Source organism: Amborella trichopoda, chromosome 2 (genome assembly GCF_054954075.1).
Source record: "Amborella trichopoda isolate Santa Cruz 75 chromosome 2, AtrichopodaSantaCruz75HAP2 v2.0, whole genome shotgun sequence".
Lineage (NCBI taxonomy): Eukaryota > Viridiplantae > Streptophyta > Magnoliopsida > Amborellales > Amborellaceae > Amborella > Amborella trichopoda.
Window position 1 is genome coordinate 58,747,464 of NC_142337.1, and position 15,585 is coordinate 58,763,048.

Here is a 15,585-nt window from a genome sequence, read left to right on the forward strand (position 1 = left end):
TATTGAGAACAAAGAAAATGCTAGATGAATGGAGGAAAAGTATTGTGGTACCTATTTATAAGAACAAAGAAGACATACATATTTGTGCGAACTATCGAAGGATCAAACTTATAAGCCGCACTATAAAGCTATCAGAGAGAGTGATTGAGCAACGACTAAAGTATGAAATGAGTGTATCATAAAACCAATTCTGTTTTATGCTAGGAAGCTCAATAATTGAGGTTATTTTCTTACTGAGGCAACTTATTGGGAAGTTTAGAGCGAAGGGGAAAGACCTCCACATCTTTAGTGATCTAGAAAAAGTTTATGATAGAGTACCTCGAGATGTAAAGTTGGTGGGTGTTGGAAAATAAATGAGTTTCCAAATACTACATCGACTTGGTGAGAGATGTACGAGGGACCGCTAGTTAGCGCGCGAATGACTAGTGGAGAGATGAGTGAGTTTTCAATGAGAATAAGTTTACATCAGGGGTCAGTGTTGAGCCCATTTCTCTTGTCTTAGTTATGGGCGACATAACTACGCACCTCCAAGAAGAGGTAGTGTGGTGATATTGTTCGCGGATGACATAGTTTTGATCAATGAGACCCGAAGTGGCATCAATACCAAGTTAGAACTTTGGAGAGACGCGTTAGAATATTAAAAGGTTTTAAAATTAGCTAAACTAAGAAATAGTATATGGAATGCAAGTTTAGTAATAATAGGAATAGAGACGAAGTAGTTGAGATTGACGACCACGAAATACCAAAAAAGAGCGAACTTTCGATATCTTGGGATTATACTAAGAAAATGGAGAGATTGAGGAAGATGTCACACATAGAATTAGAGTTGGGTGGGCAAAGTAGAGATTAATAATCAGAGTTTTATGTGATCGCCGCATACCAATGAAGCTAAGGGCATGTTCTATAGGACAATTGTGAGGCCAACTTTGCTTTAGGAGGCATAATGTTGGGCGGCCAAGAAGCAACATAATCATAGGATGAGTGTAGCTGAGATGAGGATGTTGAGATGGATGAGTGACAAGACAAGAAGGGATAGAATTCGAAATAAATACATTCGGGAGAACTTAGGTGTGGCTCCAATAGGCAATAAGATGAGGATAAGTAGAATTAGGTAGGCTGGTCATGTGTAGTGCAGGCCCAGTACAACACCTATTAGGATGTGCGAGTTAATTAAAGTGGAAGGCTTAAAAAGGGCAAGGGGTAGGCCCAAAAAGACATGGTTGGAAGTAGTGAGAAAAGATATGGAGACTTATGTTCTCACTATGGGTATAACCCTTGATAACGCAAAATGGCGGACCAGGATTCGTGTAGCTGGTACTAAATAGTGGGGAGAAGGTTATGATATATATATATATATATATATATATATATATATATATATATATATATATATATATATATAGTGTGCGAGGGTTCGCATCAAACACCTAAAGGGTCATCTTCTTTTTCTTATCTTATATGTGGAGAGAGAGAGAGAGAGAGAGAGAGAGAGAGAGAGAGAGAGAGAGAGAGGTTTCGTATCGAACACTTGCGAGTCATCTTGTTCTATTTCTTCTTATATGATTAGAGAGACCATATGGTTCCATGTGTGTCTGTGTGTATGCGTGAGAGAGATAGGTTTTGTATTGAACATTTAGAGGCCATCATCTTTTTCTGCTTCGCTTTATTTGTATCAAACACTTGAGTTAATCATTCTAAAGGGGCTTTACTCTTTTATTTATTTATTTATTTTTATAATGGGGTGGCACTACGCACCCACCTTGGCTTGGTGGGCGCCTTGAATCACGTCCGCCTAAGGCATCCACCTAGGCCTATATTAGGGTGACTGAATTTTTTAACATTGCTCATGCAATATGTGCCAATATTTCTCATGTCCCTCACTCTTGAAACAAATGCATTCATTATATGTTTGAAAATGATTGGTGTGGCCAGTCCCAGTTTGGCTGTTGCTTTCTGATTTTAAAAGGATTTGTGGATAAGGCAGTTGCTAGCTGAGGCTGGCATTCATGAATGAAGGATATGGATCCCATACATTATTAGGGCACTTTTAGATGTTCTTTTAGTAAAATCTCTACTTACGACTCCTTTGTTGTGGTTTGCCAGGTTACATCTACGCATTACACAATTACAGCAGAAAAGAATCACTGCAAGTTCAATGGTTTGGAGAGTATCAAGGTAACTATTTTGTTGTTTCTTAGAACTGCTATAAATTATTTGATTTATCCTGCACAAGAAAATTTGCTAGAAATATTGTTCTCTTTGGTGTTTCTTAATATTCATTGTCTTTTTCTTCATTAAAAAAATCGTTTTGTGCTACTTCTTAGGTTTTGCCAAATATGGCATCACTTCCAGATATCAAAGCAACCCACTATGATCTATGCGGCATGGTTAGATTGGTTAATGCAGATTACAAAGCAAAGGTGAGAAGTTATATATTATTCTATCATCTCTCTTTCTATTTTACATGTGTGTGTGTGTGTGTTTTGTGCGCAAGGGTGCCCTACTGATGCTTTGTCTAGCTCAGTAAATTATGGGTTGGCTGTCTTGCTTCCATTCAGTTACTCCACCCAGCCTGATCTATTTTGATAACTGCCAGGTGGCATTGACACATGGGCCAGCAAATGTCAAGCCTCAAGTCAAACAAATGGATGAGAATGGAAATTTTTGCTTTGAGGTTTGCTAATTTGTGTTGATCTTGATATAATTGTCTAATTTTCTACTTAGTAGTGCAATGCTTGTTTCCCAAGATTATGGTTTGTCTGGTCTCTGGGCAATGGCGTCAAAAACATGTAACTTCTACAAACTTGGGATAATGAAGCTAGAGATAATTTTTTGCTTTCAATACTATTTTTCAAAGGGCAGTGGGTAGTCTAAAAAGGATATGGTTGAAAGTAATGAGAAAAGATATGGGGCCTTATGGCCTCATTGAGGGTATGCCCTTGATAGAATAGAACGACGGATAAGGATTTGTGTAGCCGACCCAAAATGGTTGGAAAAAGGCTCTGATAATGATGATGATGATGATGAATGCTATTTTATAAAAGAAGTTGGTTCCTGATTTTCAATTTTGTGTACGCCACAAGTATCTTGGTCATAAGATGATAAACAGTTGCATTAAGCATATGATCAGGATTCTCTTATATGGCCCTTATTATGCAAAATGTGAAACCACATATGCTAAAGAATTGACAAAATGTGAAACTGGGCCCAAGTTTTCCCCTTATATCTTGACCTTAGAAGCATAGGCAAGTAAATGGGCCTCAAGTTTTTCAGGGCAGGAGATCGAACCCTAAGTCATGCGGTTCACTAAGTCATGTGGTTTAGAATGGGAATGGGCATATGCTTGACTTTTGACAACCAGTTAAATCACAAATGCATTTTATATATTGGTTGATTTATATGGACACTGATCTTTCTTTAGGTATTTTGTGTGAGTGAAAAATTGCAAACAATAAATTTCTGTTTTATTATTTTTGTATTTACGGGTTTATATTTTTAGGGCTTTTAGAAATTGTAAAAAGCTCTTAATATTCCAAAATAAAAACTGCAAAAAAATAATTGCATGAAATAAATTTCTGCCTTTTTTTCTTTTTCATTTTCTTTATTTTAAGGTTTTTTCAAATTGCTAAACCCCTTAAAATATAAAAGCCATAATTGAAAAAATTGTACAAAAAATTTTCTATTTTCTTTTTGTGCATTTTCAGTTTTACAATTAAGGGCTTTTACATATTGTAAAATCCCTTCAATAGACAATAAATCAAAACGAGTGTGCTAAACAGTTTTATGTGAAATCACTAAATCCAAAAACCAATTTTTTTCCTTATCTGTTGATTGTCTTTAACTCAAAGTAGAAAAACCTTAAATATATCACAAACACTTATTTCGGGGTTGAAGATTTCCTCCTTTTGACAGGATTTTGATAAAAAAAGTGGCTGGATTTTGCCCTTAGCTCCATGGTTCTTTAGGTTGAGAGAGAGAGAGAGAGAGAACATCGTCGAATCCTTTGTCTCTCTAAAAGTCTTTTTCTTTTAATACCCCACTGAGTCCCTAATCCCTTTTATCAAAACGCCCCACATAGAAAACCAAAAAGGTCAAAGGAAAATCTCCCTTAGAACTCCTTTTTACTGAAACTATAGAAAAGTAAAAAATGGACCTTTTAGACAACAAAAAAGAAAATGGACCTTTTAGTGACCAGCCGGACCGGTGGACTGGCTGGTCCGCTGGTCCATGACTGGTTTGTTGGACCAACTAGTCCGGGTACCTGATTGGACCTGACTTGGCACCGTTTTGTGGTTCAAACCAGCTAGACAGGTCCAGTTTGTACATCATTGTAAAAGGGTTCAAATGATCCATATGGTACATTTTGGCCCTTACTAACCCTGTACACTCTTTAACATTCAAAGGGGGGAAAAATACTGTATACTCTTTAATTTGTGACGTACGGATGTACTATAAAAATATGCTGCCTTCTTTTGTTTTTTAACCTTTTCTGATGTCCCTTGGTAATGTTTTTGGTCACCCAATTTGTGCTGGACTGTTTAATGCTTTTACTCAGATTTATTACTACGTTCTACTGTAGGTTCTGCCTGGTGAATATCGGCTATCTGCGCTGGCGATTGCATCAGAAAGTAGTTCTGGAATTCATTTTGTGCCTCCTCACATTGATGTTGTGGTTGATATGCCTTTGCTTGACGTTGAATTTTCCCAGGTAAGTACCATATCACTACTAAAATGCTTGCCCCTGGATTTATTTTTTTATGGTGCTCGTCTTCTGTGTTTGAGTTGTGCTTGCTTTCTCTCACATAGCTTGTGGTTCCTTCAACTGCTATAAAATGTATTTTGCATAACCGGTTTGATTATTTTGCTGCCTTTTTTACTGAATTTGAACGTCATCTTTGCAGTTATAGTGGCTCCCTTATATTTTGTTTTTACTACTCAAGGCACAGGTCAACATTCATGGCACTGTGGTTTGCAAAGAGAAATGCAGGCCAAGAGTTTTTATTTCACTTGTAAGCGTGGGAGGTAGAAATTCAGGCGAAAGAAAGACAATATTCTTGGGTGATGAGAGTAGCAATTTCATGTTCCCCAAAGTTTTGCCTGGCAAGTATCATCTTGAGGTACTATTATATCTGTGCTTGTCGTTTCCATTTGATTTTTCCTGCTCTTTATTTCAGAATCTGTTTCTCTTCCCTTTTGAGTCCATTGAGGAATATTGTAGGATGCATGAGTTATCTATATGCATTGATTGTCTATCTGCCATCCACGAGCAATGCGGATACTGCCTTGTTCCTCTAGGGCATTAATAATCGTAATTGCTACATAGCGTAGAGATACAAATTTGCAGAGTTTCCTTTATGTATATTTTGGAGTTTCCCCTGGTTTTTCTTTTGCTAATATCTGTGTTATACATCAAGGTAAAACATGAATCTTCATCTGATATGCAAAAGGAGGATGATTGGTGCTGGGATCAGCAAACTATTGATGTGGAAGTGGGAACTGAAGATCAGAAAGGCATTGTGTTTGTCCAGAAAGGTTACCTGATAAATATAATGTCCACCCATGAAGTTGATTCCTACATACTCCAGCCTGAAACTTCCCCACTAAATTTACACATCCAGGTATTTTAATTTCTGAAAGAAATGCTTAACATTTAGCTCGTTTGCTCTTAAGAAAATTATTTAAGTGGCGTATAATGTTCTTTGCATCATATTCACATTTAAATCATGTTAACTTTTTTATTATACCTGGTATTGCAGAAAGGTTCACAGCAGATTTGTGTAGAATCTCCCGGGCTGCATGAGCTTCATTTTGTTAACTCGTGCATTCATTTTGGGATCTCATCATTGAAGTTTGACACATTGAAACCGTTGGTAAAGTTAAATTTTCCCTTCTATTTTTCGTTTACCTATTTCTTGATTGCCAGCCTACTGCGTTTTTCTTACCAAGGCATGTGCCTTCTAATTTGATTTTAACAATTTAGTTTCATGTTTTCTTGCAGCCTATATATCTAACAGCGCAGAAGTACCTTGTAAGAGGAGAGATCCAAGTTGATCCAACTTTGTGCCCTGGGGCTTTTGAGTTAAGTGAAAGATTCATTGTGGACATATTGAGAAGGGATGATGCAGTTGTTGATGTTAGTCATGTTAGGCATGTATCTAATGAAGATGAATCTGGGAGTTATGCACTGTATGAATACTCAGTGTGGGCTAATCTTGGGGACGAGCTTATCTTTTCTCCACGGGATGCAAGGTATAATGGATTGGCTGAAAATATTCTTATGTTTACTTTTCTGGTTGTAGGAGTGAGTTTCTTATTAGAAAAAAAGAATGCTCAAAATAAAATTAAACAGAAAAATTTGGAAAAATTTAAAAATGACTTAAGTATAGGTAAAACAGGAAAAACAATTTGCCAATGTTGTTTAGGAATGCTATAATTGATAGAAGCTTTTTTGTTTTTGGACAGTATGAATGATTGAAGTATCGATCAGATTGTAATCCAAAATTCTTTTGTACACAGTACATCTATACTTTCCGCATATTCTTTATGATAGTAGTTGTAAAAAGAAGTACTAATTGATGATTATGTAATAATTTATGATTATTTCATTTTGTTACATCATGTTGTTGGCTGTGTGTTATCTATTGCGGTCTGGTCCTTCATTTTAGTGCAATAATGCGTATAAGAATGATCTTGATTGTTGTCAGTATGACATTTTACTGATCTGAAATGACATTCATTCATATTAAAGACATACACCTAACCTAGACATTTGTACAAATGTCCCACTCCTGATGGTTTCTTTGTCGCATCCATGTTATGCATGTCATACCTTTGTCGTGACTATTTTGTGCCAGTGTTGTATCCCAAAGTATGTCAAATGAAATGTACTCAAAACCCATTTTACCCTAGATTACCAAATTGACTACATATTGTGGCTTTTTTGCCTTGATAACTATTATTTTCCTCTTCCTCATGCTGAATGTTTTCATTTTTTTCTGAGCTAGTAAGTATTCGTTATCATTGGAAAACAGAATTTAATTTTATATCGATTTTCTCTGTGGTGTCTTTCTTCACTGATTTTCAGTCATTTGTTGCAGCAACAACATCGAAAAGAAATTCTTGTTTTATCCGAGAAAAAGCCATGTGAGTATCTCTAAACAACAGAGGAGCTTTTCTTGCATGTTGATTGTTTTGCTTTTAAGATTGAAAGAAAAAAAATCGTTGGCTTGTTTCATCATCTGTATTTGTGAGGAGATTTTTATTATTTGTTTTGTTGTTTATAACTAGGTTACTGTTGCAACTGATGGTTGTCAAACGGCTATTGCTCCTTTTGTGGGTCGGTTGGGTTTATACATTGAAGGATCAGTTTCTCCCCCTATTCTTGGGGTTAATATCAGAATAATAGCATCAGGTGATAGCAGCAATACTCCTCTTCAGAAGGGGGAGTTAGCTCTTGAAACTTCAACAGGATCAGATGGTTTGTTCTCTGCAGGGCCTTTATATGATGATACAAGTTATGTCATTGAGGCTTCAAGGGTTAGTAACTTGTAGAAATATGCAAATTTAATAAAATTCAGTGTGATTACAATGATAATTTGTAATATAATGTAGGCATATAATTATAGTTCTGCATGTTTTAGAAATTTTGTAGTCTCAACTCTTGAGCATATGCACCAAGATCTGTTTTGCATTCTATTTGATAATGTAAAATCATATAGTGGATATCATTCTGTTGGGACTAATGTTTTTTGTTATGTTTTGGGCATTTTCTTTCTAATGCTCTTAAAACTTGATCAAGTTTCTTTGAGTTCATCTGCTTATGACTGGCTGATTTGGTTAGAACTTATAAGAGCTGCCTAATGATCTTCGTGTTTCACGATTCATTCTCTTGATCGTAATCTATTGTACACGAAAAAGTGTCCTGCTCTGAGTTGGCTTGAGTTTCTATTAAGCGGGTTCCATTTCAGAGTTAAACTACCATGAGTTTCGTGTTGGAGTTCACACACTTCAACATGTAACTCAGCTGTCATTATAACAGAAAATGCAAAATCCTTGTGGCCTCCTTGGTGGTTGAGAGGGACAATCTTTTGGAATAGCTATTGCAAGCTCGCTTACCATTTGATCAAATCAATATTATTGCGATATTCCATGTAAGGTGCACTCCTACTCTTGTAACATGCGGTTCCTCAATTAGAGAGTGAGAGGACATACCTATTCTCTTGGGAATGCGGTCCTTGTCTTCTTCGTATGCAACTAATTCCACTGATGTTGCTAAGGAATCCCCTCTCTCCTTTGTTGGGCTTCATTCTGAGAGCTACAATTGTATCACAAAAATTTGGCCACCTAAAGACTGGGTAAAGTTTTCATTGTTGATGAAGTTCAAAGAAGAACTCAAGCTTCCAATACTTGTGATTCCTTTTTTTATCTTATGTTTTAAATATTTACTTTCTTATATTTATTGTGTGGATCCTTCCACCTTGCCATGGAGGAAATAATGAAACTAGAGTGTCCTTCACTAAAAATTGTCTGACTAGCTGATGTGGTAGGTCAGAGTCGGTAAGGGAGAAAGCATACTCTAGAACAGCCTTAGAACTTAGATGCTTGTCAAATTGCAGACGCATAAAGAAGGGTAAAAGGGTAGACCAATTCAGTGTTTTAAAAAGCAGGATGCAGCTGAAAGCGGTGGGGGGGCCAATGCGGTGATGTGGCTTAATGCGGTCCGGATGCGGGTGCATTGCGGCGATGCAGTCAATAAATATAAAAAATTCTAAAAATTCTAAGAAAATAGGTTAATGTATAGAAAAAAATATGGAGGTGACATATGTGATACTAGGTATTTTAGTTTATTTATGAACTCCAAAAGTATTAGCTGTCAGAGATTCTGTATCTACTATGCCCTGATAGAAATTAGAAACTTGAAACTAGCTTCATAAAACATTTAACAATCAACAACCATAAGCACAGATATGCAAGCACAAACTTTAAAGTTACAAAATAGTGATACTACAAACTAAAAGTCCATGTCTCCATGAAGATTAAAGAGTTTTGAAGTCAAGCTCAAGAAGAGTTAATACAATCATCCATTCATCATCATTTCTCAAGTCTAGAGAGAGATTCTAAATTTCAATTTTTCAAATACTAATCAGAGAAGTCATCTTGAGAGTCTTCATCTGCATCATCATCAATATCATCCTCGGCGACCTCCATGTATTCTTCTTCCTCAGACTCCTCTGAGTCAGTCGCTTCCTCCTCGACCTCTGGAGCTGATGTGTGTGTGCGACTAGACCCAGCTCTACTCCTTGTGCTCTAGTGTTAGGTCATTCTTCTTCATTAGCCCCTGTTGCTAGCTCGACATCAAGCCATGTAAGATCCTCACCCTCAAACACACGCTCTAGTGTCAGATCCGTGGTCCACTCACTTGTGGAATATCTGTCGTCCACTCACTTGTGGAATCGCCATCATCTTTATACAATTGAATAGGGTTGAGCTGCATGCGCTTTTGATACCTGTCCTTAAGCCGCTCATTATACCGCACATAAACCAAATCGTTCAACTTCTTTTGCCCCAACCTATTTCTCTTTTTAGTAAGGAGCTGTGATAGAAAATTGAAATTAGATAAATTAGATTTTAGAAAATTGAAATCCAAGAAATAAGGATTAAGGAATAAGAATTTACATGCTCAAATGCACTACAATTGCGTTCACAATCAGATGTCACAATCAGATGAGCTACATGTGAGATTCAACAATCAAATAGCGAGATGTAGATTTGGTGTCTTGTTTCCATATAATGCCCACCATGCAGCTGTATAATATTTTAGATTATAGATAAAAATTAAGGGTAAACAATGGATCTATACATCAAGTCATAGACAAGTAAGGATACTTTTGGCCTTTACCTGGATTTGTAGTGTTCCTATTTCAAGTAGCAGTCGCTCTCCCAAAGTTTCCCAAGCCTAACTTGAACTTAATCAATTCATGGCTCTAGATCTCATCTTGGATATCTTTGTCAGGCACCAACCTCTCTCAAGCACATCTAAGAACCCACCATTTATTGCACAATTTGATTCAATGGATGGGTGCTTGTAGTGAAGAGATGGATTTAAAAATTAATTGGCTGAATGGAAGTTCTTGTGAAGCTGGGTATCCCATCTCCTATCAATAATTTCAAGTATAGCCTTGCATTTATTTTCATCATCCTTTAAAACATTTGTATCTTTGGCCTTGCCCTAGTCATTGTCTCATGTATGTAGCCCATGGCGGGCTTCACATCATCATCAACCAGTCGAAGCACTCTCACTAAAGGGCGAGCCACCTCTAATTCAAGAATTATTTGACTCCAAAAAGATGTATTCGGAATAATTTGTTTAATCTTTCTCCCATCCCGATGCTTTAACCATTTACTTTGACTTCATTGCTCTGAAGCAAACATGATCCTCAAGGAACTTTTTTGCTTGGTCTTCGAAGAGTGTGAAATGACGTGGCAAATCTAGTGATACCCGGTCTCACAAATTGTCTCTTCTTTGTAAAAGTCCTCATCATGCTTAGGACCATGGTGTGATTGTAAACAAATCCAACAACAAACATGGCTCTTGAAATCACCCCATTAAATAAAGATGTTGGACCCATTTCCTTAAGCACAAGATTAACACAATGAGTTGCGCAAGGAGTCCAAAACATATGCGTCCTCTTCAAAGTCAAAAAATACCCAGCTGTAGTATAATTGGCACCATTGTCAGTGACAATTTGTACCACATTTTTCTCTCCAACAAACTCTACAATCTCATCCATCAAGCCACATAAGTATGTAGCATCATGTGACTTGTCTGATGCATCAACAGACTTAACAAAAAAAGTACCTGTTGGACAGTTAACCAAAAAATTAATGAATGCATTCAACTTTCCATCGGACCAACCATCACACATAATAGTGGCCCCATATCTTTCCCACCCTTCTCTTTGAGAAATCAAAATTTTGTTAACATCGAATACAACATCCTTCAATAAGGGCTCCCTAACCTCATGTAGTGAAGGAGGAACAAGTATTGGGCCATATTGCCCAATTGCCTGGACCATACATGCAAAACTATCGAGGGTTATAGTATTAAATGGAATGTCGGCCATGTAAAGCCACTTTGCAATATACTTACATACCGACTTCCTCTATTACTTCTTGTATCGATTTTCAATTGTGGTTTGTTTTGTTTTTTTCTTGCTCTCCTGAACCACAATTTCGGGGCTAGGGGTGAAAAAAACATCTATTGGCCCCTTAGAGAGAGGTGTTCTTTTTTCAACACTACCACCAATATTTACAACCCTCTCTCTTGAAATTGGCATACCCTTTGCCTCATTGCAACTTCTGATATATCTTCATCATCATCAATATCATCATCAAGTAATTATTTTCTTTTTTTTGTTTTCTTCTCTTTTAAAATTTTTCAAGCTATTCATGTATTCTCTAATCTCCCTTTTTATCTCGTCGGTAGCTTGTGGACATGCTCTTACATTCCCATAAGTACCAGCTAAGTGTTCTTTTTGCCGAAAAATACCACCCATGTAAGTATTTCCATAGAGCATATTTATCGCCCAACTGCATTTGCGGTCATTTTTTATGTGGTGCCCAGCGCATAGCCCATGATGTGGCTGCATTTTACAACACTGGACCAATCAAGAGATTGCCCAAATTAATGTCTTTTCTAGATTATAATCAAGACTTCAACAAATGAAAAAGGGAAGTTGGGAATTTGTCTGGGGGGGAAAGGGTGAGGGGCTCTTACCTGGATTTCTTGTATTTGGGACGTAATTGCTCCAATTAGAACGATCTATACTTGGAATCAGATGAGAAACAACTTTGTGATGTGATGCTATTGCAAGAGATCAAGTTAGATAGAACATAGGATTTTTCAAGAAACAATATTTGAAAAACATGCAATACCACTAAATCCTGCTGAAAGGGATCCAATTGGTATTTGGCGGTTATGGAATCCACGAAGTATTGAAAGTAGAAAGTTGCTAGGTGGATCCCTGTTTAAATTTATGTTCATTTGATTAGGATGGAGTTTAATTATGGCAGTTTATAGGGTAGTGATCTAAATTGCCTAGCCTTTGCAGTTTCTGATCATTCTTGATTGTTTTTGTCATTGTGAGATTCTCATATAATATCAAAGGTGAAACCCTTTGAATCAAATATTTTTGGTTCTAAGGTGAGTTAATCCGACAAGTTTTCAATTTAATGTGCAAAATTGATACAAATTTTTTTGGCAGCCTTTGTAGTTGACTTTGTGCTTACTTTAGAAGGATTTCAGTCACACAATATCAAGTTTTCGACTTTTGGCCTAGAACTCGGTTTTTAGTTCTATTTTCCAAGTTCTGGGTATTTCACTATATGCTGTAGTTGTTACTTTCTGATTTCTTTTGGTCGTATCATACTATGTGTTTTTACTTAAGTGCTTGGTATGCTATGTTTTCATACCTTTGTTTTTTAGTAAATTTTATGACAGGACTGGATCATTTAATATGCTGTTCATCAAAAAGTAAAAAGATTTTACTTGCTATTTATTTTAGAGATAAAAAATGCTTTTATTATTCTTTCAGCAATTGAGACAATGTTTATATTAGAGATAGTTACTGAATTGAAACGCCCACTATCATATAATTACGTATTTGTTTTATTCGTTATATTATAATAATTTAAGAGTGTGTGTGTATGTAGGGTGTGGTTCGCATATGGTTGTAACCTTAAACAATCAAAGTAAGGTGCACCTCTAAACTTTGTCAAGATGCAATTTTGTGTTGGAAATTCTCAGGATGGTGCGAGAATCTATTTTCATATCTAATTATAAAATTTTAAACCCCCAAAATAGTTCAAATCAACCAAATCTATAAATGCATGAAAATCTTGAAAATAGACGATCTAGATAATGTGTTGCAATATGTACTATTTTTTAGACTTCAAATCTTTCTTTTCTCCATATCCATACATCTCAATATCGAGATGATCGATTGGATGTTTTTCTGACCTCAAAACAACCTTTTTCGAGGGATTTTAGAGATGCACCTTAATTTTACATTTTAAGATATTAACCTTATATAAACTTTTTGCACATATGTATATGTGGCCTGCATATGAATTGATGCACCTGCATCATTTTTCAAGAATTTTCCACAAGTAGAAATATACCTCCTCATGCTATTCGTCGTTTTCTTGTCTCTTCACTTCCCTGAATTGATATCATGTTGTTATTTTTTTTCTCCCATTTTCATGATGGTTACATGGAGCTCAAATAGGGGCCCTGTAAAGGTGACCAACATGCTTGTGGGGACCCCATAAAGGTAATGAATGTGCTTGCTGAATGTAGTCTTTCTGATGGTCTCGTTGAACTGCTTTTCTTCTGTAAGTTGCATTTTTTTTCCAAAACCAATACACACAGAAGGCATAATGATGATGGATTGCGAGAGTGGTCCACTTGGGAGACATCTGCTTGTCATGCATCATAATATGTTTGCCTGTACTAGTTCTAGACTTGGCTGAGTTCATGCTGCATGCCTTTAGAACATTTAGTCTTAACTCTTTTACACCCTATATTTTAGTCTTTCTTAATGTGTTTTTCAGTCGCATTAATCTCATAAAAAAAGGGTATCTTGAATTCCTTTTTATTGTCATGTGAGTGTTAGTTTTATAATGCCTGGCTTGTCATACTCTTTACTAGACTTGTTGTATTTCGTTGTTTTGTGGGTTGGGGAATAAATTCTAATGATTTTTTTCTTATTGAATAAATCCATATTGAATGACTGGTTCTCTTACTGCAGGTGCCTTTTATAATCGATTTGGATTGGTTAGATTTTTTATTAGTTATATAATAGGCAATGTGTCTGTCGTTCTGAATCTAGTTTGACTAGGTTCATTCTTTGATAACGTCTTTTGATATTGATGATTTCTTATGCAGTCTGGTTATCATCTTAAACAAGTTGGACCACACTCATTTTCATGTCAGAAGCTCAGTCAAATTGTTGTCCATATAAATTCTGGGGAAGAAAATACAGAGCTATTCCCACCTGTTCTGTTGTCGTTGAGCGGGGAAGATGGTTACAGGAACAATTCAATTTCTGGTGCTGGCGGCCTGTTCATCTTTGAGAACCTGTTTCCTGGAAGTTTTTACTTGCGACCATTATTAAAGGTGATCGTCTCATTCTTTTTTTATTTCAATAGGAATGGGGATTTTCCCTGGAATGAGTAAGTAAGAATGTATATTGCATGGATCATCATGGAGGTCACTTTTGCAGGCCTTTGAGGAATCCATATACTAAGTTGGTCATTGTTCAAACTAGTTAGGCTTTCTATATCAAAATTGCTAGGTATGTTATGGCAACTTTAGATTTGATTATGCGAAGATAATTATGAGCTTAGTTTGGATTTCTTGAAAACACAACTGCTAAAGATTGTAATGAGCACTGGATTGCATGCTTTTAAAAAGTTTGCAATGAAGAGAGATATACTTCCATTGATCATGTACAATATGCATTGCCTGCAGTTATGTTTTGAATCATATTTGCAAGAACCTTGGGGTAAGGCCTCGATCCCTTGGTTCCTCTTAAGGGATCTTAGAGGGAACTAGGTTTATAGAAATAGGGATCTCGCACCCTATAAAGTAGGATCTCGGTCTACATGGTTGTAGGATCCCTCCAAGGTAGAGGAGCTATACTATTAATCGAACTACTGCTCGTCTCCATAGTATTATAGGTTTATTTTGTAGAATATGTTAAATTGTGGTGCATACCACATCGTGGTAACTATGGTACTAAAAAAAAGTACAATTTGATATCATAGTTTGCCTATTTATGATATTATTAAACTGTATTTTTGTAGTAAATTGGAGTACTATAACTATGCTGTTGGTGATAAGCTAAGGTGTATGATAATGGATCGAGCAAGCATTGGCTCGATTGTCATATGCTATTAATTGGTTTCTTTTTATGATAGTTGAGCTTAGATCCCCCCAAGTCAAAACCTCGATCCCGGTGAGATGGGATCTCATTCCCAAGCATCCTAGGCTCTAGCTCCTTAAATTATTGAATGTATGGGTGTCGATCCTAACACAAGGGGGCTTCCACCCTATGGCAGTTCGGCTTTCCGCGTGATCCCGCTTCTGCCTCTAATAACTATGTTCTGAATATATCATGCATGCATAATAATACAATGTAGCTTAGTATCGTTTCATAAATAAATGTGCTGAAGAAATTTGGTAAATATTGTATGGAGGAAGGCTTTCTTGTATGGTTTGGTGAGTTTGTGTCCTTTGTAGTAAATCTTTCTTGTACATGGAGAGGAAGTGTTGATGATTTCACACTTTTCTTGATGATTGTTTTCTGAGGTGGTTGTTTAATAGGATTCTGTTACGATTTTTACATGACCTTCACCATTATGGAATGTTTTCTCAGGGACTAATGAGTGATCTGTAGCTAGTGAAAAACTATTCAGACATTATGGAATGCAAATAGTTAGTCCAAGGTGCAACTGCATTTGTTGATCAAATACAACCGGTCCTCTAAAGTGCCACTCTTACTGATTTTTTTATGTTTTTTTTAA

General features: G+C 36.4%; 1 protein-coding gene across 2 annotated transcripts in view; it reads left to right on the plus strand.

Moving 5' to 3' along the window:
* Window positions 1-15,585, plus strand: part of LOC18431244 (Carbohydrate-binding-like fold) — a 52,865-nt gene that overhangs the window by 26,574 nt on the left and 10,706 nt on the right. For both annotated transcript variants that reach the window (XR_016049803.1, XM_011623904.3), the window contains exons 12-22: window positions 2,104-2,175; window positions 2,325-2,420; window positions 2,597-2,674; window positions 4,580-4,708; window positions 4,941-5,117; window positions 5,415-5,618; window positions 5,757-5,870; window positions 5,999-6,249; window positions 7,098-7,143; window positions 7,288-7,536; window positions 13,946-14,176. Coding sequence is in view for 1 of the 2 variants with exons in the window: in XM_011623904.3 (XP_011622206.1) it covers window positions 2,104-2,175; window positions 2,325-2,420; window positions 2,597-2,674; window positions 4,580-4,708; window positions 4,941-5,117; window positions 5,415-5,618; window positions 5,757-5,870; window positions 5,999-6,249; window positions 7,098-7,143; window positions 7,288-7,536; window positions 13,946-14,176 (1,647 nt within the window). In the remaining variant the exon portion in view is untranslated. The remainder of the gene's footprint in view (window positions 1-2,103; window positions 2,176-2,324; window positions 2,421-2,596; window positions 2,675-4,579; window positions 4,709-4,940; window positions 5,118-5,414; window positions 5,619-5,756; window positions 5,871-5,998; window positions 6,250-7,097; window positions 7,144-7,287; window positions 7,537-13,945; window positions 14,177-15,585) is intronic.